General features: G+C 45.9%; 2 protein-coding genes across 4 annotated transcripts; one reads left to right on the top strand and one right to left on the bottom strand.

Annotated features, from left to right (window-relative positions):
• Positions 1-594: 594 nt before the first annotated feature.
• On the bottom strand, positions 595-5,116 carry VPS29 (VPS29 retromer complex component). Its single transcript, XM_051633895.1, has 4 exons — positions 5,049-5,116; positions 2,389-2,580; positions 1,257-1,492; positions 595-958 (listed from the first exon to the last, which is right to left on the bottom strand). The coding sequence occupies exons 1-4, from the start codon at positions 5,049-5,051 to the stop codon at positions 841-843; spliced, it is 549 nt and encodes a 182-aa protein (XP_051489855.1). The 5' UTR covers positions 5,052-5,116; the 3' UTR covers positions 595-840.
• A 105-nt stretch (positions 5,117-5,221) lies between these two features.
• RAD9B (RAD9 checkpoint clamp component B) lies at positions 5,222-13,843 on the top strand. 3 transcript variants are annotated; one of them, XM_051634253.1, is made up of 11 exons: positions 5,222-5,277; positions 6,081-6,151; positions 7,024-7,173; positions 7,644-7,758; positions 8,229-8,328; positions 8,887-8,993; positions 10,831-10,937; positions 11,387-11,451; positions 11,998-12,120; positions 12,529-12,787; positions 13,089-13,843. In XM_051634253.1, exons 1-11 carry the CDS (start codon positions 5,244-5,246, stop codon positions 13,218-13,220), a joined length of 1,263 nt encoding a protein of 420 aa, XP_051490213.1. In that variant the 5' UTR covers positions 5,222-5,243; the 3' UTR covers positions 13,221-13,843. The 3 variants fall into 3 exon arrangements, with proteins under 3 accessions (XP_051490213.1, XP_051490214.1, XP_051490215.1); XM_051634254.1 differs by lacking the exon at positions 7,024-7,173; XM_051634255.1 differs by lacking the exon at positions 5,222-5,277 and having other exon boundaries at positions 5,397-6,314.
• The last annotated feature ends 5 nt before the right edge of the window (positions 13,844-13,848 follow it).

A 13,848-nucleotide genomic window follows, 5' to 3' on the forward strand; every position in this document is an offset into this window, starting at 1 on the left:
TTTTACTGGGAAGTTCACAGCCAGGAGAAATGGGAGCTGTTCAAATACATTGTTCCCTGCCTTGTTCCCTCTCCTCCCTCATGAGGAGGCAAAAGCTCCAGCCTTCTTGAACAGCCAGTGTTCTTGGTCTCCAGCAGCACAAGTTCCACATGGAATTACAGTGGTTAAAGCTCTGTACGTGGAGCCCAGGGCACACACATGGGCTGGCAGAGATAAGCCATCCATGAAGAAAAGCCTCTCTTCCCTCTTTATAGATTTCATGAGACCTTCATTCATTAAAGCATGGTGGTAATTGAAACTGCCTTCATTAGAAAAAGACTAAAGTGACATTTTCTACAGTGAAATTACTACTGTAAATTACAAGTTAATTGTAATGTTTTCAGAATCTATCAATCCATTCTTTTAATGTAATTGGGAATGTTAATTGACAACATTAAATATCAAGTGGATTCTGAAGCAAACATTGCCCCAGAGCCTCAATCTTTCTGCTCAGGCCCTTTCCTTTAGGTAAAAGTCACCAAACCAGAGCATCAGGCATTTTAAAATCAACTATAACTGTTGCATTTTTCCCACCAACAGTTCATAAACCTTAGGTTTTCTACCAAGTGGAGTTTATTACAGCATTAAGGAACAGTACTTAAACAGTTATTTTAATGGAATATTTTACAAATCAATTCATACAGAGAAAAGCAAACACAATGTTGTTTTAAACTCATTGTGGAGAAGCTACATTGTTAAGCTGTTAGCAGTAAGTGGAGGGCTGTAAACTAGCAATCAAGTCTTGTGGTAACTTGCAGTTCAGGATGAGATGGTAAAAGTACCAGACAAGCAAAGACATATTTAAGATTTTTTGTACTCAATTCTTTCTACTTTCACATCATCTCCAATGAGTTGATAGACATATGTCACTACTGTGGAAGCCTGGATGTCCATCAGCACAAATGAAGGAATGATGTTGCTGGAAAGAGAGGGAAAGACATTCATATTAATTGCAGGGGAACTGTTTTAGCAGTGTTTCAGCACTGCTTCACAGAAACCACTATGAAAAACTGATAATGAATTTTGTAAGCACAGCACATCAGATCTGAAGCTTGAAGTATTTCACTCTCAACTGTTTCAGTCAAGGAGATGTAGCAGGTACTGTCAAGCCTTCCTCTCAGTTAAAATGTAGCCATTAACCTTCACAAGGTCTGGGTTCAGCTGTGTTATCACAAAGAAACACCCCACCCCCCAGGTATTTCCCACACTTCACATACTTCTCTAAGGCATGATAGGCTCCTGTAGCTGATCCTGGATTGATATAGAACTTGTTTTCATGTTCAAATGCCTCAAATTTGTGTGTATGTCCTGAAATTAGGATGTCCACATCAAATTGCCTCTGTAGCAGTGCCAGGCTGGCCATATCACCCCAGGGAATAACCTGGTGCCCATGAATCAGCCCAATTTTGAACTGTCCAACAGTAACAACTTTCTGTTCAGGGTAATTCAGGTTCTAAAAATTAAAAAACAAACAAACAGATTAGATGTGCAGCTTCATCTTTAAAAACAACTCCATGCAACACCAAAGAGAGAGGGGGGAAGCTTATGGAAATAATACTCAGTGTAAGAAGCCCTGCTCCTCCAAAAGGAGAGCTACAAAGCTGCTTTATGAACACTGGAGTGATGCAAGGAACTGCAGAGCTCTGCCAGCAGCAGGTCCCTTGCTGGGCTCCCAGACACAGCCAAGTATGCAAAATACTGCTAAGAACTCCCTGTGCATTCACATTAGAATCATAGAACCATAGGGGTTGGAAGGGACCTCTGAAGGTCATTAAGTCCAACCCCCCTGCTGCAAAAAGAACACCCAGGGCAGATCACACAGGAATGTGTCCAGATGGTTCTTGAAAGTCTCCAGAGGAGACTCCACAACCTCTCTGGGCAGCCTGTCCCTCACAGTGAAGAAGTTTCTCCTCATGTTGAGGTGGAACTTCCTGTGTTGTCACTTGGTGCCGTTTCCCCTCATCCTGTCACAGGAACAGAGACTGGCCCATTCTTGACACTCACCGTGCAGGTATTTATAGACATGAATAAGGTTCCCTCTCAGTCTTCTCAAGACTAAACAGCCCCAGGTCTCTCAGCCTTTCCTCATATGACTGATGTTCCAGTCCCTTCATCATCCCTGTAGCCTCTGTTGGACTCTTTCCAGCATCTCCCTGTCTCTCTGGAACTGGGGAGCCCAGCATGGACACAACACTCCAGATGTGGTCTTACAAGGGCAGAGTTACTGCCTCTAACCACAGCCCTTCTGCCCAGTTTGCTTTCCAGGTGCCCCCATCTGCCCAGGTCCACCTGCATCACCAATCCCCCAAACGCTGCACACAGAAGGACACTCCCAAGAGAGGTCACTACCTCATCAAAGTCCCCTCTGACAACATGAACATCCCCAGCCAGAGTCTTGAGGTAGTCATAGGTGTCCTTGGTGCAGAGGTTTCCCGTGCAGAGGATGTGTTGGATCTTTCCAGGAACCAGCAGTTTTTTGAACTTGGCTGGGAGGCTGTTGCATCGATGTGGAATGTGAAGATCACCCAACACTAACACCAACTTCCAGGTGCCAGGGCAGGAAAGAAAGATTGTTACAGAGACTTGTGGAGACAAGAACCATTAGGAAACAGCACTGCAATGTTTTCCTCAGCTTCACCACTTTGCATTCTGATAGAAAAGCTACTAAAATATGAATGAAATGGTCATGGAATTTTGCTCTACTGAGGGAAAACAAGAGCCCTTCCTAACACAGAACAAGAGGGGGGGGCTTAAACCACAACATTCTACAGACTTTATTGCCTTATTTTTTGCTGAAAGTTATTGCAAGGTACAACAAAAGAAACATGGTGCTGCCTGATGTATTTCACACAGATTTGGGAACTATCCCATCTTTTTTTTTTCTCCTTAAACATCCAAAAAATACTAAATAAGACACCTCCAACACATGCTCTCAAGCCCAGACCTGGCTAAATAGTGGCCACTTCCCTTTAAAACTCTACATCCAAGTTTCTTTCTGCTTTAATTAACTTCTGTTTTCTTCCTTATCAAAAATAAAAAAGCAGCAAGTTTGCAACACATGTTCAGAGCTGAACAGAGTCTGCACTGCAGGAACCACTGAAAGGACCAACAGTTTAAAACCAAAACAAAACCCCACCCCAGGGCACTGCAGAGATGCTGACCCAGACTGCAGCTCCCAGGGGCTGCTTTATCTTTAATTTCAGAACACTGGATGCAAGGAGAATCCTAATTCAATGGGGGCTTCAAAATCAAGGCTTCAGATTAATTAAGACCATAGTTTAATATCCCTGGCTTTCAATCTGCAAATAGAGAAATAATGCCAGCAAAGCATTTAATTGCTTATTAAGTTATTAATTATGCAACAAGGAGATGAAAAGCTCTATAAAGCATGGGGTGTTAGGCCACTGCAGTGCAGGAACAGTGGCTCTGGAGCCTGACAAACTGCTCCATGTGAAGAGAGAAGCATTATCTTCCAGCCATAATGCTTTGTTAGTCAGACAGTTCCTGACGTGACAAACATCTGAGGTGTTTGGAAAAGACACAGCTCAGAGATCTGTAAGAGCAGCTGTAATTATGCTAAAAAATTACCTTCTTTTAATATTTGCTTTTAAAATTTTTAGGCCATGCAGCTACCAGAAAAGGCAGAGGGAACTTTTCTGTTTGGGTTTTGGGTTGATTTGGGTTTTTTGACTTGGAAGCTCCCAGTGCCCCCACCAAAGGCAGGGATCTCTGGGGTGCAGGTGGTGGGAGCACTGGTAAAGCAACACAAGAGCTTTTCAATCAATGAGCTGCCAAATTAAAACTAACTCTGGAGGGGGGGGGGGGGGGGAGAAAAACAACACCAAAAAAAGACACATTTTGGATGGTCTTTCAAGAGTTCCCAGTGAAAAATGCTCTCATGAGCATCAGTCAGATGATCACAGAATGCCAGGTTGGAAGGGACCTCCAGGAGCTTCTGGTCCAACCTTTAATAGATGATAAACTTCAATGCACTTAAAAATGGGTAACAACTGATTTTGCTTTTTCAAGGCAGATTCTCTTACTGACTCTGAAGAGACTTAGAGATGCAGCACCAGTTACACACTTCGTGTGGGATACAGTCAAACTGCCTCCTGACACACACAACCCCCCGGTCAGCAGAGTGCACGTTCAACACCCACCAGTTCCCTCTGCTGACCAACTGGCAGACCCTGCATCTTCCCCCAAACCACATGTGAGCCCCCATCCATTAAAGAAAAGCTCAGCAAGCTACAATAACACTAATTAAATTAAAAGCATCACGGGGATGTGCAATATCAAATAGTGGCAAAGAATGTTACATCTGGCGTTTACTGGGAATTAGGTGCAATTACTAGGAAATTGGTGGTTTGAACAGCAGCCCCTAATTCATAGGTGCCATTTGACATTAAAATCGTCTAGTGACGTGACCAAGCCCTTACCACCGGTGTTAGCAACAGCCAAGAGGAGTAAACTTACTCTGTGCCCAGCCTTATTGGAATGAAGAAGTTGATTGCAGACAGGGGGGGGGGATGAAAAACAGGGCGAAACATGATCAATGTTAAACAAAAGAAAGCAACAGAAAAGAAAATATAGCCAAATGAATAAGGCAAATCATAATTAATGAATTGTTGATGTTATGGGGGAAGCGTTAACAACAAACCAAACCAAACCAAACCAAACCCCGGCTCCCAGGGCAGCCCCCGCTGCCCGCCCCTCCCGCGGCCTCCTCACCGCCCGGCGGGCCCTCCGGGGGCTGCAGCTCCTCTCGGCGCTGCCCTCCCGCCCCTCCCTCTACCTCAGCTCGGCGTCAGGCGCGTTTCTGGCGGGCAGGACAGAAAACCTCCCCGGAGCGCCCGGCGCGGGGCCCGCTCCTCGCCGCACCGCCGGGCCCCGCGCCCGCCGCTCCGCTGGCCCGGGCCGCAAGGAGCCAGCCCGGGCTCCCCCAGCGCGGCGGGGCGAGGCGGGGCGAGGCCCCGGGGCCGGGCGGGCCCGGTCCCCCCGCCGCTCACCATCCTGCTCGGCGCCGCCGTCCCGCTGCCCCGCTGCGGCTCCTCCCGGAAGCCAGGCCGGCGCCGCCCGCCCGCTACGGCGCCCCCCGGAGGCCAAAACACCCCGGCACGCGTTCCTGCGCAGCCCCGCGCGGCGGCTCCATCCGGGTCCCGGGGGGGGCGTTTCCCGCCGCGCCGTGAGGGAGCGGGGCCGCCATGAAGGGCGTCCTGGGGGGGGCTCACCTCAGAGGTAGCCGTGCCGGCCCCGCGCCGGGCTGCGAGCCGGGAGATAACCGGGAGAGCTCCGCACGGGCCCGGCAGCCGCGGGGATGCGTGAGCGGGGTCCCCGGCCCTGCCCTTCCCCGGGGCTTTCGGGGGGTGCAGCACGGGGGGCTGCGGCCGGGCCTGCCGCTGTCGCAGCACAGCTGAGGAGCTGCCTCTTCCTCGTCCCTAGAAGAACAAAGGCAGTTTTGTGGGGCGACGTGAAGCCCCTGAATGTGGCCCGGATCAGAGGGCAGAGGGCTGGATGTGTGTGTGGTACTTCCAAGTGCAGGAGCCACCGCGGTGCCCCCCTGGGCATGCTGTCCTCCTTCCAGAGGCCCAAATAAATCAGCAAAATGCTGCTCTGCCAGTGCCAGGGTGGGCAGAGGCTCATTTTGAATCCCACTGCTTGCTTCTGTGTTTCTTAGGGCTCTGTCTTTACAGATGCCCAGCTGCTTACTGCTGGCTCAAACTTGTTGCCATCTATGAAAGCTAATTTCTGACTTCAGAGGTGTTTTGTCCAATTCGATTCAATCTGTGGTGAGATCAGGTCATACCAACTGCTGCAAAGGGACAGGTGACATCTGAGGTGTGTCTCATTGGAGGCAGCTTCTGAAAACATCAGGGCTTGTGCTGCCAGAAAGGAGAGTAATGTTTTCCACCATGGCCTCAGTTTCCTTTGAAACGTGGAGGAAATTTGCTATTTTTCCTCTTAAATTGTTCTGGAGAAAATGTAGTATAACTTGTTGTTTAACTCAAAATGCATATTGCACTGTTTTCTTTTCCTGCCAGTGTTTGGAAGAGCAATACATGCCCTAGCACGGATTAGTGATGAGTTTTGGTTTGACCCCGTAGAAAAAGGTGTAAGTGAATTTGATTTACTGTCATTTTTAAATCTTTACTGGAAGCCTCATATTTACAGTGTTGAATATTGTGTTGTTTTCCACAGGTACCCTCAGTCTGAGATAGGTTTTCTCTCAGCTTCCTCCACTTCCAGGAGGGACAGATGCCATATTTTCTCTAATTGTAATTACAAAATTCATGCCCCTCGTGTTCTTCTGTTTTCTGTTACCCAAGCTGAAGTTTGTCCAGGACATCTGGATTAATATCAGGGGGTTTATTTCTGTTGTCATGGGTCAAAAGGCTTATGTTTTGTACCCCAGCAGAAGCTGCCTCTAGAGAGGGTGTTTTTGTACTGGTGTGACTCAACAGGAAGAAAGCATCCACTAACATGCCTCCTGTTAATCAAACACCATTTCCAGCAGAATTAGGGTTTTCCCTAGAGGTTGCTTAGTTAAAAGTGATCAACTCACCTTAATTTACTGAGAGGCTGGAAAATCAGAAATGGAGATAATTTCTTCTTAAGCCTGAAGAATTTCTGAGGTGCTGGGAATGCCTTTGCTCATTTGTACATATCCTGTGGATGGGTGTACAAAAAGTTTGGTTTAGGATAAACTCCAGTCCTTCAAATGCCTGAAACACAAGCTGAGCTTTAAGTGTTGAGGTAACTCTCACTTCAGGGCCACTTAAATGTCCCTAAATTTGATTCCTGTGCCTGTATCAGTGGCTTCTGACCAGTGACAATGAAGGTGAAAAGTTTAACCAAGACTAAATGCATGATGCACCTGTCTTTATTTTGAGATGCAGCCATGCAAAGGATGCATGGCTTAGGAATGGTTACAGGTTTGATATGAAACAGTTTTGAGTTGATAAATTATTTTGCTTGTATTTTCAGCTTGCCTTAAGATCAGTGAATTCTTCAAGGTCAGCATATGCATGTATCTTCTTCTCATCTATGTTTTTCCAACACTACTGCTGGACAGCTGTCTCTCAGCCATGTCAGAAGGAAAAACAGTTATCCCTCCCATGTAAATTGATAATTAAGGTATATTTTAGTGGATTATTATGCACGGCTTTGTAAGCAGCCAATTAGCCCAGTTTCCAAATGGAATTACAGGGGGAGGCTCACAGAGGCACGTAGATGGTTCTAAACCAAAGTGCTTCTGAGGAGTTCTGCACAAGAGGGTGTTGGTATTTCATGGTGAGCTGTGCCCTGCAGTTCCCAAAGCCTGAACCAGCTGGATCTTGGCCTGAAGGAAAGCCCCATGGAGCCTTGGGAGTGCTCCTCCTGGAGCCTTCAAAACCAGCATGAGGCAGGAGAGCTTTGACCAGATGTTTTGCAGTCAGAGCTGTTGGCCTCTTGGGTGAGGATTCATGTCTGCTGCCTCAGTGTCTGCTTACAGAGCTGTTGGGGAAGCCATCAAAGCAGGAGCTTGAGACAACCTGTGCAAAACTTGGGAAAGAACATTGCAGAGTTGCTTGGTGAGTAACCTCTGCACTTCTTTTGTTTTACAGTCAGTTCTTCCTGTGTTCAGATGTGCAAATGTGCTGGAAAGGAACGTAGAGAAATGCAGCATTTATACCAATATTAATGATCATCACGTAACTTTTCAGCTCCTCTGCAGACATGGTAGGTTACACACACAAAGAAGCAGGTTAAAAACAGCAGGGCAATATAATGTTTAGTACAGTTACTAACTGAATATTATTGATGGAACATGATGCCAAACACTTTCAGCCTTTTCACATGATGATTTGGAATTATCACCTACATCACCTGGTTAAATTGGAGCTGTAACAGCCTTTATCAGACAAATGTTCTTCCCTTCAGTAGTTACACGTGCTAAATGTTGTCAGCTTTATTTCTTGTGGATTCTTCAAAACCCGGAAGCTGGAGGGTGTGACTGATAGGATGAAGGAATCCTGCACTGGTGTGTTAATCCAGTTTACTAGTTGTGGGTGAGTTAATTGCATGTAGGTAGAGGGAGTCACTTGGTTCCTTTCTCTGGTGAGATTTCCTAAAAGAACAAACAATACTGAAAAAAAATCATTGACAACCACAAACCAGCATTGATTTTTGTTCATTTCTTTTATCCTTAGGTGTTGTAAAAACATATAATCTGACCTTTCAGGAGTGTGACCCCTTGCAGGCTGTTTTTGCAAAGCACATGTGTCCAAACATCCTTAAAGTCCACTCCAGGTAATGAATACAAAAGGTTTTTCTGAAGGGGGGGTTGGAGGGGGAAACACACCACAAAACAAAACGCCCAAAAACAGCAACCAGAAAAGCTCCGACCAAAACACAGGAGGCAGTACTGCTGTCATAGTCATTAACATAATAAAGATCAGATCAGGGCACAGTCCAAAATGTTGAATTCCTAAATCCTGTTTCCTAGTGCTTGGTTTCTCACATTACTACTTCAGAAACTTGTCTCGCTCCCACTAACCCTGCCCAGTCCAGCCCTGAGAAGTGTGTCATGTCTGATTCAAACTCACACCTTTCAGCAACATTCACCTGTGACAAATAAAGCAGTGCTATAATTTTATAGGCAATTAATCCAGTGGTAATAGTACATGTTTTTTTGAATGCAGTAAGGCCAAGATCTGCTTTGGATGGAACCCCTGGAAGAATCCAAGGCTGGGCTTGTCCTGCCAGCAGAGGCAGAGGGCAGCTAGACCCTGCTTTCCCTGCCAGCATTGCTACTAGATATGTTCCTTGTGTGCAGGAGCTCTTGTAATGGTGAATGAAATCTTGCAGGCTGCTGGCTGACATCATGGTTCACTTCCCCACCAGTCAAGAAGAAATAACTTTGTCAGTTACTCCAATGAAAGTTTGTTTCAAGAGTTACATCGAGGAAGACACTGGTAAGGAAATTGCAGACGTGAAACAATACTGGGACTTTAAAACAAGTGAACTGCAGGAATAATAACTGTTGCAACAAACAGAGAATACATTTTATGGCTGGGTGAGATTTTTATAAGAGGGAACATCTACAGAGAGATTTGAAGTCATACTGCCACCCTCTGGATTTAATACATTTTAAGGAAGTATGTTTTTAATAACATTTCTCTGGTATCAGTGGCAGGTATGAGACTGAGCAGCCAATTGAAACAGACTGTGCCACTTGCTCTAGGCTTGAACAGAGGTAGTGACTGTGCTGCAGAAAAAAGGCAACAGGCAGGAAAAAGGGGATCATTTTATGTTTGAAAAAGAACTGTTTAAATCTGAATACCATCATTATGGAATTGATAGCATTATGAACTGTATTCCAGTGTAAGGGCAATGCAGTGTGCTCAGTGGGCTACTGCTGCTGTGCTGCCATTGCCTGACCTGCATCTGGGGTGGAGAACAATCTCGATTCTTGGGGTGTGACTCCAGCAAATGTTGCCGATTTAAATGTGGTTTTGAAGTGTAGGTTCTTGTCTATCACAGAATAAAGGGATGTTTTCATACATGGTTTTGGCCAAAGCTGAGGATAATGAGGCAGAAGAAGATGACTGCCTGGGGCAAAGGGTGGGGGTTGTGCTGAGAAGAGGCTTAAGCAGTGGAGAGGGGGGAAGGATCAAGTGGTGGAAACTGGAAAGAAACAGAGAAGAAATTGCTGAAAAGAAAAAGACGAGTACATTTTGAGTGACACATTTTGCTGGTTTAGAAACATACACAGGTTATTGTCAGAAAAGAGTGGATAAAACTGTAATGAGGTACCAAAAAAAGAAACAGTCTAGGAAAACAGTAGGAATGATGAGCACTGTTCTTATTGTGTAGCACGTGATGCCACACAGAGCCTGCAGCCAGTGTTCTGTGGGCACTGGCACACAGCCTGGCCTTTGCACAGCAGAGCAGCTGCTGGTGGGCTTGGCTTCTTCCACACTCAGGTTCCATTTTCCAAGCAAGAAGCTGCACCTTCTGCCTCGACCTGTTTTCATTTGCACATGGTAGGCCCTGCCTTGCAGCGGGCTCTGCCAGAGTGTCTGTTTCTACAGTTTTAGGGGAAAAAAAAAACAAACCAGCCCTTTTGAGCAGAGCAACAGAAGACTGGGAACAGTCTGTAATGCTTTTGTAGCAGCCTGGTGCTGGAAGAGAGCTGGATAGGTGTGTACTGCTTCATTTCTGTGAGTGCCTCAGAGTATGTAACACATCCTGGAAATTCCCTCTTGCTTTCTTGTCACACACCTCCCAACAACTACGGACTGATTAATGGGAACAAGGAACAATTGAATACCTGAAACTGAAGAGCCTTTTTCCTCTTGCCACTTGCGTATCAGGAAAAGATTATAATTTAAAACAAAGAGCCTGAGCCCACCTTCATTGTCCCCTGGTGATTGTCAGCAGGGATGATTAATCTGTGGAAGCCACGAGGCATTTTGGTCTTCCCGTCTGTGCAGCACCAAGCAGCTGGTAATGCTGTTTGTGAGGGATCCCTGTTGACAAAGCAGGTTTGCAAGAACAGCAGCAGGTATCAGGGTAGATCAGAGGGAAACATAAAATAGGTTCTGTTAAAAGCCAGTTAATTCTACATAATATACTATAAATTGAGGATTTTACTTAATTATGAAGTAGGTGTAGATAAACATGTTAGTGTGGGTCACTATAAAATAGAATTATTTGTTGAAATAATGCTGATATAAAAACCTCATGGTTACAGCCATTGTTTTGTGAAGTTCAACTTCTCTCCTTTGAGTCCCTTTCTTGTTATTGCAGATTTTTCAAAGACAATGCTTACTGAAATACAATTAAACCCAGATGAATTTGACTACTTTCAAGTTGGAGTAGATTCTGAAGTGACATTTTGCCTTAAAGAATTGAGGGTAAAGTAAAATAAAACATTTCCTGTTATTTTGCCTGACTTGACCGGGACAACAGAGGGTGGCCCTGGGACATGTTCCACCAGGCCTCCTGACTGGCAGCAGTTATTTCACCAGCTGATTAGGGATTAGCTTTAAAAAGCAGGATCTTCAGGACACTGCACAGGCCACACACTTGAAAGACAAGTGAAACATTTTGAGAACAACACAAACACAGTTTCAGTGCTGGGTAAACACACTAACTGCACAGGAAAAAGCTTGGTGGCCACAGAAGTGCCACGTGCAGAAGCTTTTCTGGCAAAGCTCCAGGCAGGGAGGGCAAGAAATGCATTCTAGAAGCAGGAGACTGGTACCCTCCTTTTGCTAGGAAACAACAGCTGGGAGAAGCTTACGTTCTAATGTTAATCTTCTGGTTTTTAAACAGTGACTAATCACCCACCTCTTATCTTCAGGGACTGCTGGCATTTTCAGAAGTTACCAGTCTTCCTGTCTCAATCCATTTTGATGTGTCTGGAAGGTACGTTTTGGAACATGCGTGACTGGAACTACTGCAGCTACAAATCTACAGCTGGTTTGGCTGCAGGTTACTCAATGGACATTTAACTGAGACAGTAAAACAGATGTTCACTCCATCCCAAAAGCTGTATTTCTGAGCTGCAGGATAGGGTTAAGTAGTTCCACATAAAGCATCTAAATAGGCACCAGCATTCCTGAGCCAGCCCTGCTGACTGATGAGCACCTACAGGCCACCTGGACACTTCAGGCTCTCAGTCTAATGCACACAATGATTTGATTTAGTAGCCTGAAGAAACAATACAAGTTCTGATTAAATTTTAAGTTACCTATTTAAAACTATGATTTTACTAATATAATATTGTGTAGCATTTGTTCCTTGGTGGATTTAAATCTGTAACGTGAAGCCATCTCCTGTTCCTCAGCAGCCCACAGAGTTTCAGGTTATCAGAGGCATTTTGTAATGTGTCTGTAGAACTGCATGAGGTGTTTCCTCCTACAATGTGTGTGACCCTGCACTCTGGTTTGGTCTCTGAATGTTTGTGTTCAGACCTGTCGCCTTCAGCGTGGAGGACATGGTGCTGGAAGCCAGCTTTATCCTGGCTACCTTGTCTGAGGTTGAAAAGGCCACAGTTTCCCAGCAGCCTCCCAGCTTCTCCCAGCCACAGGAAAGGTAACACTGGGCTTCAAGGGGGAGGGAGGCAGGCTGCTCTAAAAGGATAAAAAAGATGGAAGCTTAACATTTTCCAGCCAAGTCAGATTTAAGATGGAAAGGGAGTGACCTGCTTGTTGCTGCAGGGTGTTGGTAAAGCTTTGTGTGGATCCTGGAGTCTTTGTTCATAGGAAACTATGAACTAGGCAGGTTCTGGAGCATCCACAGCAATAAACCTGGTGCAGCAGGGAGCATTCCCTACTGGCTTCTGCTGCCCTGTATCTCCACAGGGTTCTGTTGCAGTAGGAAGGGAGGGAAGGTCCTTGTTGAGAATCTAAAGCCATAGTGCTTGTCATCAGCAGAAAAGAAAGACATTCTAAGAACACCACATAAAGTCACTTGCTGACCTGACCTGCTCTCTCCATCCAGCTTCAAGGCACATACGGGTAAATCTGAAACAACCTCCATGAACAGAGACAGCAGCACAGCAGCAGTTGCTTCCAAAAAGCCCCAGTGGAACAGAAATGCCTCAGACACAGGGTCAGTGAAACCTGCAAGTTCTTTGGTAAAACAAGAGATTAAAAACATTCCCAGAGATACAAAGAGAGATGTGACAGGCATGGAAGGAACAGCCATGGCTGAAGACCATGTCCTGCTGGATGGAGAGGAACCATCTCACTATCAGAAGGTAAGGAGGCTCCTGGTTGTACTTCCAGTGGAATCCCTCTGCTGGTGCAGAGCCCAAGGCTCCCTCTAGCCTGGGGGTTGCATGTGGAATTTCAATGGCAGCAGCTTCCACAGCAGCACAGCTGACAAACCACCACAGCCACCTTCAGCTGTGGGGCTGGGAACCTCAGGGGTGGCAGGTGAGCTCCAGCAGGGCACACTGCAGGCTGGTAAGGGTTTTAAAGTGGCAAAAGCTTCAGAAAGAATGAAGCCCACAACTCTACATTGCAGTTTCTTACTTCTGTAACTGTTGCCTTTTCCAGTTTCATTCCTTATTTTTTGGAGCAGTTTCTTGTGAGGAGAAGGATGCCATGAGTCACACCTTCCATAGTTTAGCAACAGCTAGTGACACTGAGGAGGATTTTGGCAACTTGCAGAGCTCTCAGGTTTTCTAGTGACATGAAGCGTTTGAATCCAAGTAAAATTGCCTTGAAATCTCTGGCTGGAGTGGCAATGGCTGAGCTGTTTCTGGTTTTAGAAGATTTAATTGCAGTTCTTGAAGTCAGAACTCAATGGAGACTCTGTGTCCTGAGCTTGTGTGGTGACCTGCACTTCACTAATGCCTGGGAAGCAGGAATCCCACCCAAATGGTGCCCTTTTCTTGCAAGATATGTAAGAAAAGGGCAGAACTCAACTCAGCACCAAGTGCTGTGTCGGGTCCTGCTCTGCCAGCACAGGTTAAGTGTTGATTTGCTGTTCCTGTTCACCCCAGCAAGGGTCATTCCACAACCATTGGCTACTGTTGTGACACAAGACAAATTTATTGACTAGGCTGAATTTGTGCCTTGCCCACTGCTGTGGGTGTTGAGCTCCCCAGCACCTTCTCACTCAAACTGTGTCACCCCTTCAGGCAAATTAAACTCCTGTTGTACAGTTACAAGTGCTGGAAAAAGAAACCATCCCCTCTGGCACAGCCACATGTGGGAGCTGGAGAGGAGCTGGTACAGAGCTGGCCTTTCACTGAACAGCCAGAGTTGGAAGAGAAATGCATTTAAAAAAATAAAAGTGATGAGTTCCAGCAGT

The sequence above is a fragment of the Apus apus genome, chromosome 16 (genome assembly GCF_020740795.1).
Source record: "Apus apus isolate bApuApu2 chromosome 16, bApuApu2.pri.cur, whole genome shotgun sequence".
NCBI lineage: Eukaryota > Metazoa > Chordata > Aves > Apodiformes > Apodidae > Apus > Apus apus.